Here is a 15,000-nt window from a genome sequence, read left to right on the forward strand (position 1 = left end):
ATTCGAGCCTGTTGCAGGCGTTCAGTTGGTAAACGTGGCGAAAAATGAAGGGGGGCTTGGAACCGGCGGCGGAAACTTCAAAGGAACTTATGCTATTTGCATTTGTACTCAGTCATTTTCTTTCTATTTCTTATTTTTATTCAGTCCTTTTCTAAACGCAAATGCATCTGCTGATCATGCGAGTGTGTAAGGGCTCTCTTTGGGGATTTTCTAATGGTGGCTCGAGCTCGATTTCATGTACGGCAAAAATCCTTGGAATCCTCGTCACAAAAACAGCGAAAATTGTTCGATAGTGTCAATTCGAAATTATAGAAATGGTGTCATTTAAAAAGAAAATTACGAGAGACGTTCTTAACGTGTTCCAAGGCTATACTGGGCAGTCGTGAACGACTTTAGTAGATACAACAAATGTTAGTATCTTGTAACAACTATAAGACAAATTAGCTGACTGGGAGAAGTCGTGCACAACTTATTAAATACAACGAATGGTGCAGTGTTTAACAAAAGAGACGACTCTTCGGTTTTATACCACTTTACAGTTTTACCATTTACATGCCCCTACGTGTTGTGCGTTTTCTCTAGATAAACGAACTGCTTCAAGCTCAGAAGGCCGCAACTAAAGAGGTACTGTCAAATTCGCTCGTCAACTTGACCATGCTCTGATTTCAGCTGCGTTTATTCCTTTTAACATCTTTCTTAGTCTTCCTGGCTTTTTTTTGTTTCCTGCAGATGGAAGTTATGTTAAGACACAACGAAAACCTTAAGGTTGTTGAAGAGGAACACGAACAGCTTAAGATCGCGTTTGCTGAGCAGTCACAGAGGTCAGTCTTATTAACTGCCTTCTTATCGCGAGAGCACGATTTTGTGTTCACGCAGGATAGTCACGACACGTGTTCTTCAGAAAGCCTGTTGTTGATGACTGACGCTTCGAGGACTCTAAAGATGTCGCTCAAGTTGTCGAGACGCCATTCACCAACAACAGGGAAAGACTAAACTCACCCTTAGGGGCAATTCAAGAGGACTCGGAGTGTTCAGTAGCTGGATTAAGCTTAATCTCAATCCGAAGAAAGAAAATTCAGCCTGGAAACTCTATGAGCTCCAGTGCATTCTCGTCACCAGAGCCTCGGGTCGAGCCAAGGCCCTCTGGGACCTCTATATGTAGGAGAACATGTGCCGTAGGGTTCTTAGCCAGAAATTGGCTATTTGAACCTTACGGCGCCTGCTCAGTCCTCGTGCTAACATGAATGCACCAATTAGAGACGCTTTTGATTGTTCTTCACGAAAACCAATGAGAAGACACTTTGTTTCAGGGTTCCCCAGAGCTCTTGTCTCCCTCAGTAAAGAGAAGAGCTCTGAGGTCGAGATTGGCTCCAAGAATTGATGTGCAGTATTGAGTAACGGTGCACAATACAATTATGGCATAGGAATTTATGAGGAGCGAATATGCGCAATGCAGTTCTATGGAAACAAAAGAAAGTTCGAATGAACTCCTGTTTATATTTGCTCACATTTCTGTCTTTGCAGGCTGGAAACGAGTCAACGTAGTCTTATGGCCGCTCAAGACGAACACAAGGCTCTGTCAGACTTAAATGAAATGTTACGACGACACAATGATAATCTAAAGAGCCAACATGACTGGTAAGCAAAAATCTTAGGCCAGCAAGCCCTTTTACGCAAAAGAGAAGTTTACCACTGAGCGTCGAAAGTAATTTTCCGATTGCCTTGGTTTTGCATTGCTACAACTGGTGTTTGGCTTAAAGTGCCCTTGATCTATTTTTTTTGTATCGTCACTGTTGAGTCTAAACATTATCTTAGGCACGTGTACGAAAAACTAGTCAATTTAAAGTGCCCCTGTGACCAAAAATCAATTCATATTTTTCTTTGGATTTCAAAACTATGTTAACAAAACACTAAGTGACCCACGTTTTAAGCCTTGATTTCAAGAAGACACCTCTTTAGTTTAACTGTAATTTTCCTATTTAATGGTCCGCCATTACTAACATTATGTTCTTGAGAGAGCTGGATCGAGGAGAAAATGACGTCAAAGGCTCACTAGTTTAAGAATGCAATATATGTGTACGCCGCAGAATTAATAGGCAGCAAGGGGGTTTTGGGCTCTCAGACTTTTAAACTCACGCTTTGCATATATAATAAGCTGCGTTCACACGCTGAAATTTTAAGCTAGTGAGCCTCTGACGTCACTTTTCCCTGGATCCAACCGTCTGAGGTCCAATCGGTCAGTTTTGAACGTGAGTAATGGCGGACCGTGAAATCCAAGACTTACACTCAAAGTATATAAACGGCCTTTGGATAAAAATCAAAGCTCAAAATTTTGCCAGTCAGGTATTAAGCAAACACACTTTCAAAATCTGAAGGAAAAAAGGAAGTGGTTTTTTTCACAGGGGCACTTTAAGTGAGTCGCGAGTTCGTAATTTAAAATGTTGTAAATGTTCGAGTTTGCTACTATTTTGGCACTGTTAACTTTTTAGTTTTCACTCGGTTTCCTCGGTGAACAAAGGAATTGTGACGTGGATTCAGGATCACGCGACAAAAAGAAAGCACTACTTTACTTCTGAAACCTGTAATTTGACCACTCCTCACCTTTGGATCAGCGGAAGGGGTGAACTGCAAAAAAAAAAAAAAAAAAATTAAAAATAAATAAAAAAATAGTAAAAAATGGTATTTGAAATTTTATGTAAATATCGCGTTTTGAGTGCAGACGCAGACGCTATTTTGAATACATGTAGAGTCAGTGGAGAGAATAAAATAAATCAGGTCATGCGCACGAAATTAAGCTACTTTTCGTGGGTAGCTCAAACTTCTCCAGAGGATGCCCATGCAAAACTACGCAAATCATAAATCAATACTCAGATGACTCTTGCTCAATACCGGTAGTAGTTGCTTTACCTTCATCTGGTGTGCATCAAATAAGTTGCCGCATTAGCCTCCGTTGTAAGCTAGTTCCAGTCCAATACTGAGAATACGAGTACGGTCTATTCCAAGGATAATGTTTTTGTAAAGTTTGGTGATTCGCTGGAAAGGTACGGTTTTGCGAAAAAATTTAGAAAATGTATTTAAGAGGTAGTTTCCTCGTCATGTGGGTATTCCTTCAGTTGACCTTTATGCGCTGTCCGCTCTATATATCTCATAATACTAAGTTATTTTTCTTCCTCAGCACAACCAAACAACTCCAGGAACTTGAAACGGAGAGAAAGAAAGTTGTGCAGCAACTAAAAGAAAAGGATAGCAAATGTCAAGGTGAGGTTGCTTGTTGAGGAACACCATTCGAGTTACTTGAACTGAGACGATGTCTCCATAATCGACCCACGAAACTACCGCAAAAACGATTCATTACAGAGTTACCTGAACGTTCAACTCGGAGAAAAGGGGAACGATGTTAAAATAGATGTGGTCGCAAGCTGTGCATAGAGCCACTTGCTGGTTTTCGAATAAATTTTCATTTGTTTCCGTAAAGCAGTGTATTGCTTTGCTAGCTTCCCACCTGTTCTTAAATCCCAGCATACCGTCTGGCTTAAATAAAGAACTCGACTATTTAGAACAGCTAATATAAATAAGGTTTGTATTTATTTTGTCCGAAGAAACGAAGTATATATCCGGCTCGAGTTTTTTTCCTGCAGGTCGCAATTTGCCCGCGCGTTCTTAAGTTTTTAATTGCCAGTACTCTCCGTGACCCGTGACGCATACATTGGACAAATCCGTGAACTTTAAAGAAATAGGCCATTTTACAGTTGTTTGCTCAGTGACCTAGCCTATGAATGGCTGCGAGGCTGCCGGTGACCTTGTTTCGATACAGATCTCACTGCGTTTATTGTGTAAATTGTCTTGGTGTAATTCTAATTAGTCTACATTAGAGTGGTTTTCAATTGAGTGTCGAAAGTAATTAGCAAATTGCTTTGGTTTATGATTACTTCACTCAGTGATTGGTTCAAAGTTGTCGCGCCACTTTTTCAACCAATCAGAAGTGAAACCAAAACCAATCCGTCGCGGCTCGCGCTTGCACATTTTCCGGCGCTTTGTGTCGGCTACGTGTAATTACGTGGAGTTTTGATTGGTTTACTGGATTGTCTCCGTCCTTTTTGATTGGCCAAAGTAATGACTTTGGTTTTGGTTTTACGGCACTCAATTGAAAATCGCTCTAACCTTAAGACCAGGACACACTAAGCGACAAGTCGCAGCGACGGGTCTCTGCGACAAGTCGTTCCGTGTGTGCTACTTGCAAAACAATAGCCCGCTTTCGATATATTTAAATTTGGTCTTAAACAAAAGGTATCATCTCGAGGCTCTGGGGAATAAACTCATACAAATCGTTATGAAGTGAAGCTATGATCTTCGCAGTTGTGAACGCAATTTTTGCAATTGCGTAGAGAAGCCTGAAAAATTCAGGACTTCAACGGGATTTGAACCTGTGACCTCGCGATACCGATGCGACGCTCGAACCAACTGAGCTATGAAGCCACTGACGTTGGGAGCTGGTCATTTGTGGGTTCCATTGTTCCCGTGAGGAATGAATCAACGATGAAATGATATATGAATTGGATCATACATGAACTGCGGATATGAAATCAAGTAAAGCTATTTGCCCGCGATTTTCACAAATCGTTCTATTTATTCCTCAGAGCCTCGAGATGATGCCTTTTGTTTCGGACTGAATTTTAAGATATCGAAATTGGTCTATTCGCTGCAACACGGCGCCTGTTCAGTGTACACGCAGTGATCTTGTATGAGGGGGAATGTGAAGTAGTTTTATAATTCAATATGGCGGACAATATGACGCTCTTTCATTTGTTCATTTATATGTTGTCGCAGCGACTTGTTGCGGGAAGTGTATACACGGTGCGACAACTATCCGTTCGCGAATTTTGTCTCTGCGACCAGTCGCACGAATTCAAACTGGCTTGCATTCGTGCATCTGATCGCAGCGACAATGATTTTCACGAAATTAACCGTGTCACACGAGGCGAATTGTTGCAGCGACTTGTCCCCGCGACGTGTCGCAACGACATATCACCTAGTGTGTCCCGGCCTTAAGAAAAGCACAAAGGTCTGTGTCAAAATAGGGTCACCGGCAGCCTCGCTTCCATTCTTAGGACAGGTAACTTAGCTACAACTGTAAAATGGTCTGTTATCGGATTGTAAAATTTCGGGCAAAATATAAGCTACTTGTAACCTCTTGTTTAGACTAAAACGAATGGTCTTAAAATTTGAGCTAATCACACGTGTTCGTCCTTCCCTCCCCTCACAGAACTTCGTAAATCACTTTCGAAACAACAGGAAGAAACAAAGCAGCGAGAAAAGGAAAATGAAGAGCTGCAAAATAAAAACGAATCACTGAAAAGTGATTTATCAAAAGCCGACAAAGAAAGAAAAGAATTGGCGCATAAGGTAAGTTTTCATGTGGTCACGTGACCTTCGCAACGCACGATTTGAGAATCCCACGTGTCTTTAAAGGCGATTTTGACTTGTCTGCAAGGTGACGCAAGGTTCCCCATCAGCCATAATTATTTTCTCGTCTTTTTGATGACACGTTTGACGTTTCAAGGTCTTGCCAAACCTAATATCACACATCAAGCTCATTTTTGTTTCCTTTCAGCTGTCGTCGCTGGAGCTGATTTGTCGACAAAACGAAGAAGTGATAAAAAAGCGAGAAGTGGCGATCAAGGAACTACAGTCGGAACTTGATCGACAGGCGCAGATAGCCGCTATGATTCACAATCTCAGCAGTGGAAAAGTTCCAATCAGTTATGCAGGAAACTCAAGCTGACCCAATTTGTTCGCCTTTCTTTGACATTTTGCGACATTTCGCGTTCTGGCAAGATGGGAAAAATATTTTGGTATTGCAAAATAATAAATTTCTCGTCTATAAAATGAAATAACACTCGAAGTCAAAACTTAGACGTCTTGTTTCACTTCGTTGTTTGTCTGTGGAAGAGACTTGTCTTTTCGCAAACTATTAGAAAATGCAAAATACGAGTACACACCTTGTAAATAGTACATTTTTTTACTTCACTATGACTGTTTGCGAAAAGGCAGTACTGCGACATTCTCAGCGTTTCAATGTGTGATCGTCTTGCCCTTGGACGAAGATATTGATTGCTCTTTTTTATTACTTTGTGGAGGAATAAAAGCTGTCCATCAAATTTTCGACGAGAGAAACTTTTATTGTAGTTTTTAACTCCTGATGCAGTCGTTCAATGGAGTGGTCGTTCCTAGAGCTCAACTGGAGACTTTCAGGACTAAGAAAACGAACCGACCTTTTCACCATGATTGTCTTGAAAGTGCACGATAGCGAAGGATTTTAGATGGCAAAGATTTTAAATGACATTCTTGGTCATTAAAATCGAGAAAACCCGCATAGCAAGGAGAACCCTTTTACTACCATTTCAAAGCTTTCGTGGCGCCTCGTTACCGCTGTTCGTGAGCGCGCGCTGGCTATTAACGCTTTTCCCGCCAGCTTCATCGTCAGCATAAATGACGCCAGTTAAACTGTCTCGAGTACGATCTTTTGAAAATTTTCAATGCAGCGGGATAAACACATCATTTTCCGTGTTGTTGTGTTGGGATTTTTTTCTTTGAACTATGCGGCTATGGTCTTAAGTTGCACAGCGGCAGTTATGCCCTCTCTCTTGGAAATGAACTCTACTATTCACGAAGGTAAGTTTTCAGTTTTGCTGGTTTTGAAGACGAAAGCGTAATTTTCTGTAGTACTTTTCTCTTAAGGCACTCGCAAACGAGGAAACATTGTTTCCCGAAATGTTTCGTCGGCGCTTAAACGAGGAAATACTTCCTGAGGAAGCAAAATGTTTCTCAACAAATTCAGAAACACTTTTTCTTCCCGGGAAGCAAACGGGAAACATTTGCTTCCGCAACAAATGTTTCCGCACGTTGTTTTCTCGTTTTCGGGCGCCTTTCAGCATGAATTGCCTTTTAGTTATAGTGTAAAACGCTGCCAGTCTTTTTGACAGACAATAAAACCAGGAACATTTAGAGATGCTGAACACGTACGCTGACATAAACCAAAACCTTCAGAATCAGTGCTTTTCAGCGGATCGGACGAAAATCGAAACATGTGGAGCAAGGGAGGTTCGAGCTCTGATGGCCTCTTTGTGGCTCAGAAAGCCGTGCCCGCACCAACGGGCCGCCTTTCAGTGCGGAGTTCCCCGAAAGGATGCCTATTTCATCCTGCTAGATAATTATTTGCATGGCATTATTATTGTAGTCTGTTAATTATTATTTGACCTCTTGCTCTGGTTTTCGCCGAGGTGATATGGATTTTGACCACACGGAACATTTGCACCCTCTGTTCAACCCCAATATCTAAGAATTTTCACGTGTTTTTCTTGTGTTTCCTTAGTTGTGTTTCACTTCGATCTTCAGATTCTGTTACAACGACCTCTTCACAAAATTCTGAGGACGCTGTACTTTATGGAATTAGTTTCGGCAGCGCCGTTTTTGTTGGTGCTTTGGCTGTATTTTTCATATACATTTGGTAAGTCCTTTGTTTTTCTTCTGAGTATTGATATCGTAACTAAGGGCGCTTTCCCTTTTTCAGAACGGGCCCGCCAGACCCGCTTATTTGCAAAGAAAATGCAACAATTTGAAGGAACACTTGCATGATCAATCCCTCACATTCTTTTGGAGGTATATATCTCATGCTCGAAAAGTGTTAATTTGAAGGCGTTGTAGAGTGGCCCGGTCTAGCCGATCAGTTAGGTCAAATGGAAAGCTTCCTTAAGATTAACAGATCTGAACGACTTTGTGATATATATTTGTTTTAGCGAAGTTTTTTTACTATTTCCATGCTAAGTTCAAAGTCACTTTGAAGTATTAGTAGTGGGACCTCCCTCGTCATTTGACTTTCTGAAGTTTTGATTTCATCATAAATGGCTAGACGTTGTAGGTAAATGTGTGTGATCAAAGGCTTTATCCAGAAAACGTTTGGAAGAGTTACAGAAAGGGGAAGCAGCATAGCCGAGTGGTACGGGCCTTGGACTGCCGGGTTAAGTCTCGCACTGAACACTATCGAAGTTCAGTTGTTCCAAGGAATCCCATGGTCAACTCAGTATGTGCTCGGTATTCGCGATTGTTAAAGATTCATTCTGTTGTATTAGTCTCACATCATTTGCTTCATTGCCTCTAAAAAGACGCCAAGGGTAACTGACCATAAAGTTTGTTATATTGATTATCGTATCAAGTGGGTGTAGACTCAATTTTAATCAGTCGAGCTTGCGAGCTACTTGGTGACTTTACGGAAGAAGGCAAATGACAACAGAAGGTTGGAGTAGAAAAGGGCATCTCTGGAGGAATGCGCCCTTTTTCTGCCAAGTGTATATATCAAGTTACGTACAACGAGCTGATTGCATGCATTCGTTTTCGACAGGCGAAAGAAAAGGACTGCTCGAAGTCGGAGACGTAAAAGTGAGGTCTCATTCACTGAAGCACACGCTCATCATCAACGACATTCTGACCGTGATGAAGGATTGAGCAAAAACGAACTTAGTTTTACAGACATCCAAATGAAATTCTTGCCTCCACTCACAGCCAATGATCTTCAGATGCATTCTAGCTTTTCATCTATGGCGAGCCAATCCTCGGAAGGACAAAATGAGCAACTGGCAACTGGTAAACACTCAACAGAGTCATCGAGTAAAGGTGTTGCAGGCGATGAATACTATCAGGAAAGTGCGGACCGTACTGAAGAAAAAGGCAGAGAGGCATCGTCTGAAACTTTATTTGAGGTGGTTAGTGATTTAAGTCACCAAATTAGTTTAAAAGAGTTTGAAGTACCTTCAATAGAGCCAATTCATCTTCAGTTAAGCAGTGATATTAACGATCCTCCAGATGATTCGAAATACACAGACGTCATGTCTTTGCCTTCATTCAATGTAATTCAGCCCGAGATGAGTTCGAAACGATTGTCTTCGGCCATTGAAACACCGTCCGACGATGAAAAGGGTAGCGATCTTCAAAGCAGCAAGGACATGTCATCGAAATATCATGGCATCGATAAACCTTCATCAAAAACGACTCATCCTGAGATGAACTCCAGCAGTTCATCCCGTGAAAGTGAACTCTCTGAGGAACGGACGACTCAAAAGTCAACAAGTGAAGAGTCAACTGACCATAAGTTAGCTGGGCAAATAATCCGGGATAAAATGTTGGGTCAAATTAGGCCATTTCCTCGTGTATTGGAGTGTAACGCTGTGGTAACGTCATCCGAGGAAACACAATCCGGAGATGAAAAGGATATTCACTCTCAAAGCAGCACCAAAATGACATCAAATCTTTCTGGGCTATTGGAACTTTCTCATTCAACACTATCCAGTTCATGGTCAGATAAATCTTCATCGAAAACGAGTCATCCTGAGGTGAGCACCAGTAGTTCATCCTATGAAAACGAACTCTCCGCGGAACCGAATGCTCAAGTGTCAACTAGCGAACAGTCCACTGACCATAAATTGTATGCTCAAATAAGCCCAATGAACCCTGCAGGTGTCTCAGCGAACGAAACATCGTCAGAGGGTGAAGAGGATAGCGACTCTCACAGCAGCAAGGACATGGCATCTGATCTTTCTGGGATATTAGAACATTCTCAGTCAACGCTTTCTAGTTCTTCGTCAGATAGATCTTCATCGAAAACGAGTCATGCTGAGATTAGCTCCACCACTTCATCCCGGAGTAAAAGTGAACTCTCTTCCGAAGCAGCGACTCAAGAGTCAACAATTGATAAGATTTTGTATCAAGCTGAATCATCTCCCCACGTATTGGAGTGTCACGCTGCAGAAGCCTCAACCGCTTGTTCAAGTATTTCGTCACATAAACCTTCCACCGTCCACCTTACTCCGAGCGGATTACGGACAGCATTGCCTGGCTCCTTTCCGTCATCGACGCCATACCAGTTCTGTAGAGACGTGGATTCAGACAATTATTTCAGTGATGGAGGTGTAGAACAGGGACATGAAATTTGCGGAAACCGTCAGCGGAGATCCGGTACTTTTCAAAGTCAGTACCTTCCCGTTTCGCACGCCGAATCGTCATCTCGAAGTGATATTGGCAGCTTTTCATTCAGTACTTCAACAAGAGAACGTCTTCAGCCAATGTTTCGAATGAGTTTCTCTGGATGTACATCCCAGTTGTCTTCCACAGAAAGCCTTTCTCTCGTGAGATTAAGGAGGGCCTTTTCTGAATCGTTCACATTTTTACCATCCTTGCCTTCACATTTTTGTGATAGTGCCCTTGATTTAGCAACGACTGGAGAGTTAGAGACAACATCTTTAGAATCGGCGACGTTTCACGAACCGGCGGAAAGGAATCTTGAGTCAATCATAGTTGAGTAACCAGAAACATTAACTCTAGTCTTGAGGTCATTAATTGTGCCTGAAAGCTGACAAGAAGAACATTCGACTCCGCTTTTGTTGAAAATTCTGTAAACGGCTTGAAACTATTTTGGTTAACAAACTAGAGACCACAACGGCGAAACTAAAATTATACAGGCATCGGCAGACAAATAACGTAAAATCTAATAATGATGCATGATTTATAGCTATTTATTGGCTGCGGACGAATTTCCACGCAATGTTTGTAGCTAATAAGATTATTTAGTTTTCCTTCCCCAACAACCAAGATTCGACTTGGTTACTTTAGAGCGCCCTTATAGAATTCACACAAGAAAAGCGAAGTGTAAATTAGTCCTTATTTCACAAAGTGAGAACGCAAGAGGAGCGCTACAAGAAGGACAAGAATCATTCACTTTAATGCAGACTTTTCAGAGATGAAAGGTTTTTGGGCAGCCTTTTTGGGTCTTCCTCAAAAGCGACCAAGAGCTTTGAGTTCGAAAGTCTAGTATCGTCATATAGAGATGATAATTATTCACGCATAGATCTGAATAAGAGACCTGTCAAGTCTAAAATATTGGAAAGAACAAGCGACAAGGAAAGCCTCCTTCGGAAGACGGGCTCGTTCAGGAGTAGAAGCTCCTCCTTTAACTTCTAGACGAATCTATTTCCTTGGGAAGTGTAATTATTCCTAGACGATAGCAACGGCTAAAGTTTAAGTCTTAGGTCACGTTCCATTGGCCCTACTCGGGGGGGAAAAGAAAAATAATAATTATTTTGCAGAAGTCTCGTTTCAGGGAAGATTTAGAAGACGTAACTTGTAGTGGTAACCTGATTTCAATATACCATTCTACAGTCAAGTCCCATTTTGCTCTCAAGGAACTATAAGAAGTGGGTGAGGCTAAATCGCGTGGGTGGGTAGGTAGGTCGTGGGTAGGTGGTGGGTCGTGTAAAATGATATATATTAGCTCTCTCAGTGCTCGGTCCAAATTTGTCTTAGGTCTTAGATCTTGTCTGTTTCGAAAATTTCTAGTCGTTGATAAAAAAAAGGGTTAGGGTTAGCATTAGACTGCAACCTTGAAAGTCCGGGCGATATTCAACGTACCCGAGAGCACTGCCCTCTGCATCCTTCGCAGTAAGTCTGTGCCTCTGCCTCCAACAAGCTCGCGCATAGTGACGTCCAGCTCCCGTGACCACCCCCCAAGGGCATCCATTATGATGTTATATTGCTTCACCTCGTAGCCTGGGAACTGCTGCCTCAGTTCCCAGCGAAAGGGTCCGTACTTAAGGGTCTTCTCCTCATCCTTTCGTTTTTCGATTGTTAACCCACGGGAAACTCATTTCCAGTCACAACTCTCTTGCACTTATGATTTTTTTGTTATTATTATTACTATTGTTATTATTATTATTATTATTATTATTATTATTATTGTTATTGTTATTATTATTATTATTATTATTATTATTATTATCATTATCGTCGTTGTTATTGTTATAATTATAGAATAAGAACAATCGAACTCACCCGTAGTTTTTGTAGACTTAACTATTAGAGGGTAATGTCAAGTGCTAGTTTTCTACCGATATAAACCACGTGAGCGTTGGCCATACTGATGGAAATGGGCCCACACAAGGACAGAGAAAAACTCTGACCAGGATGGGAATTGAACCCACGACCTTCGGTTTAGATCACCGTAGTTTTCGTAGTAAGCAGACGGTACGGTGATCGGTTTAGATCACCGTAGTTTTTGTAGTCAGCAGATGAAGAGCCGATGGCGCCGGTATCGACATTGAAACTAAATTGGAGTTGTGATAAAGACATTCCCAGAGCCATGGATAAGGAATGTACCGTGAAGGCTATGTTCCCGTAATTGTTAACTATCATAACATTTCTGAAAAAAAATTACCTGAGTTGAAAAAGTGCCTCATGTGAAGGCCGGGAAATTACTTATTCAGCCGAGCAAGAGTGCTCTAGTAATTGGGGAGACTACAAATCAACTGAAATCAGAACAAATCAAATCAAATTAAATAGAGGGGAAAACCTGAGTACCCGGAGAAAAACCTCTCGGAGCAGAGTAGAGAACCAACAAACTCAACCCACACATGGCGTCAAATCCGGGAATCGATGCCGGGCCACATTGGTGGAAGGCAAGTGCTCTCATGACCTCCAACACAGACGTTCTTAGGGCTTCGTCACGCGTCCCCCCCCCCCCCCCCCCTTCCCCCACTAACGTCTTCTGTAACGAAAAACCACTTCCGTTCGTGAATTACGGACCAATCAGAGACCGCTTTCCAGTTTTAGGTAAACTCGTGTTCTATATGGCATTCTTTCGCAGCATGTGAATGGCTATGCACAACACAATTCGTCAATGCTGATTGCTTTCTTAAAGTAGTGGGCAAACAGCCGTTGAACGGAAGTGGTTTTTCGTTTGAGGAGACGTTCGTGGGGGAGGAACGCGCGACGGAGCCCTAATTCACGTGATATTTGTGTCTTGGCCTAAAAGCGTCTGTGTGGGAGGCAGTGCGCCAGCCCTGCTCTCCTATATCAAATACAGGGAATCCAAGCTTTGCCAGTGTGGCCATTTAGGATAAATTTAACGAAGCCTACCTTTTTTGGAGCAAAGAAAGAAAAAGTCTGAGTTGTATTATTTAATCGATACAATTCAGATTGCCTATCTACAATTCTTGCTATTTTAGCATCAAACATTTACCATAGATAGCTCCTTGAAGTTTCAGTACCCTCCAAGGTGTCTTTTTTTTATAGCTGGAGCATTTCACTTGAAAGTCGATACTTGACCTGTCTTTGGCTGAGATCGAGTTTTGAAAGGCCGATATGAAATGTTTGAAATTTTTGAACAAAATATATGCCGGTACAGTAAACTCTTCATCGTAACAGAATATTAACAAGATATAGATTTCAACGTGTTTCGTAACACAAAAATAATCCACATTCCTTTTACATGGCTTGGCTATGAAAGACTTTCTTCCTCGATTTTTTCTGAAAAATAGTTCTGTTGATTGTCCGAAATCATTGATATAGGAACATTATTATCATTCAATTTTAAAGGCCTCCCTTTCAGGTAACCAAAGAATAATATTAAAATTCTCAACGACGCTATTTTGTGTTGTTCGTAGCTAAAAATTGTGAGGACTACAATGCTTTAGAAAGTTGCTAAAAAACTGAAAATTCCTTGAATCCTTTTTCTTTTGGTTTCCAAAAGAGTTTTGACAATGATTTCATTTTGCCGAATAAATTTATGATTGATTAAAAATTACGTTTAGCATTTTTGTGTACACCCGTTTGGCTTGACAATGACGTTAAGCTGAGGTCCAAACGTCGTCGCTGTTAGCTATTTTTTAAAGCCAACTTTATTTTTTTCACAATTTTTTTACAATGTTTAGCAATATTTTATCGCCAGGTTGTATAAATGTAGTTGATTTATGATTTCAGAAAAAAAGTTTACTGCTTTATTTTCTTTTTTGCTAGTTCTTTTGGCCCCAAAATAATGCACGGCATTACTATGAAAATTGCACGCATTACATAAATGTATGAAAGTGAGGTTTTAGGGTTTATCCTCGATTTGAAGCAATTTTATGTAGCGGATGTTTATGCAATCCGGTGTGCTTCATCTGTCCGCCGGTGTTCCGTGAGTTTACCCTCGGACGTCTTCGAAACGTACCCAAGGAGTTTATTCTGTGCTATTTCCTAGTCACTCCTTTTGCTGGGCACTTGATTCTCAAAAGATCTTTAATTTGATCAGGTTCGATTGCATAGTTGAATATGTGAAAGTCATCCACAAAGCCAGCAAGGTACCGTCCACCCAAGTCAAAACTGCCAATACAGGCCTTGTAGCCCCAAAAGTCATCAACAGGTCCGTAGCCTTGGGACATCCCACGTAGTTCTCCATTCACGTATACCTGTGTATAAAATTCAGGAATGATGCTCAACATAGAAATTCAAGGGTCAAGTAAACTGATCATTCTCAGATCCTTTGAGTTCCCAAATTGTTTGTTAGCCACTTTTCTTTACTGCACTGAGTTGCTTAAATTTCCAATAGCTTCAGTGTTGTTGGCTTTAAATGAAATAATCTACCCGATCGGAGCGCGTCATCAGTTATCTATATTTGTCATCATTTGACATTATTTCAATCTTAGTGGTGGTATCACAATATCATTATTGAGGATAGATTGGAGTTCGATTTGTAGGCCCGTAGATTCCTGATGTCGATTGCTACACACGTATAAAGTTTGGAAGTTAAAATATTTCGTAATTGGATAGGCGTAGAACTGGAAAGTCGCACTCCTGTTTGAGATCTTTATTGTACATGTAATTGAATTTGGTGTAGGGACCGCCGGTGTGGTAAAGTAAATGAATGAAAACGAAATGTGCATTTATAAAGCGCTATTTCTTGGGGAACAACAGCGCTTTTTGCTGCAGTTCACAATATAGAGCGGCTTTCAATTGAGTGTCGAAAGTAATTAGCGAATTGCTTTGGTTTTGCATTACTTCACTCGGTGATTGGTTCAAAGTTCTCGCGCCAATTTTTCAACCAATCAGAAGTGAAACCAAAACCAATTGTAGCTCGCGAGTGCACATTTTCCCGCGCTTTGTGTCGGCTGCGTGTAATTACTTCGAGTTTTGATTGGT

The 15,000-nt window shown here is 41.3% G+C and overlaps 3 protein-coding genes across 3 annotated transcripts in view; 2 read left to right on the plus strand and 1 right to left on the minus strand.

The window, feature by feature from the left end:
• The window catches only part of LOC138040850 (protein CIP2A homolog L-like), a 20,098-nt gene extending 13,940 nt beyond the window's left edge, over nucleotides 1-6,158 (plus strand). The window contains exons 18-23 of the mRNA XM_068886544.1: nucleotides 583-624; nucleotides 730-821; nucleotides 1,525-1,638; nucleotides 3,176-3,258; nucleotides 5,264-5,403; nucleotides 5,612-6,158. Coding sequence (XP_068742645.1) covers nucleotides 583-624; nucleotides 730-821; nucleotides 1,525-1,638; nucleotides 3,176-3,258; nucleotides 5,264-5,403; nucleotides 5,612-5,782 — 642 coding nt within the window. The 3' untranslated portion in view covers nucleotides 5,783-6,158. The remainder of the gene's footprint in view (nucleotides 1-582; nucleotides 625-729; nucleotides 822-1,524; nucleotides 1,639-3,175; nucleotides 3,259-5,263; nucleotides 5,404-5,611) is intronic.
• A 447-nt stretch (nucleotides 6,159-6,605) lies between these two features.
• Nucleotides 6,606-10,355, plus strand: LOC138039936 (uncharacterized). The gene is made up of 3 exons (XM_068885760.1): nucleotides 6,606-6,672; nucleotides 7,396-7,507; nucleotides 8,399-10,355. The coding sequence occupies exons 1-3, from the start codon at nucleotides 6,606-6,608 to the stop codon at nucleotides 10,353-10,355; spliced, it is 2,136 nt and encodes a 711-aa protein (XP_068741861.1).
• Nucleotides 10,356-13,703: 3,348 nt separating this feature from the next.
• LOC138040847 (uncharacterized) overlaps nucleotides 13,704-15,000 on the minus strand; it is a 24,400-nt gene continuing 23,103 nt past the window's right edge. Inside the window, 1 exon segment of the mRNA XM_068886541.1 lies at nucleotides 13,704-14,270. Within this exon segment, the coding sequence (XP_068742642.1) occupies nucleotides 14,052-14,270 (219 nt within the window). The 3' untranslated portion in view covers nucleotides 13,704-14,051.

Source organism: Montipora capricornis, chromosome 3, assembly GCF_036669925.1.
Source record: "Montipora capricornis isolate CH-2021 chromosome 3, ASM3666992v2, whole genome shotgun sequence".
NCBI lineage: Eukaryota > Metazoa > Cnidaria > Anthozoa > Scleractinia > Acroporidae > Montipora > Montipora capricornis.

Excerpts from the sequence above, each read along its gene's own strand:
- LOC138039936 (XM_068885760.1), top strand. The coding sequence starts at position 6,606 with ATGGTCTTAAGTTGCACAGCGGCAGTTATGCCCTCTCTCTTGGAAATG. Across the intron at positions 6,673-7,395 it reads GAACTCTACTATTCACGAAG|ATTCTGTTACAACGACCTCT; the intron begins GTAAGTTTTCAG and ends TTCGATCTTCAG. Across the intron at positions 7,508-8,398 it reads GTATTTTTCATATACATTTG|GCGAAAGAAAAGGACTGCTC; the intron begins GTAAGTCCTTTG and ends CGTTTTCGACAG.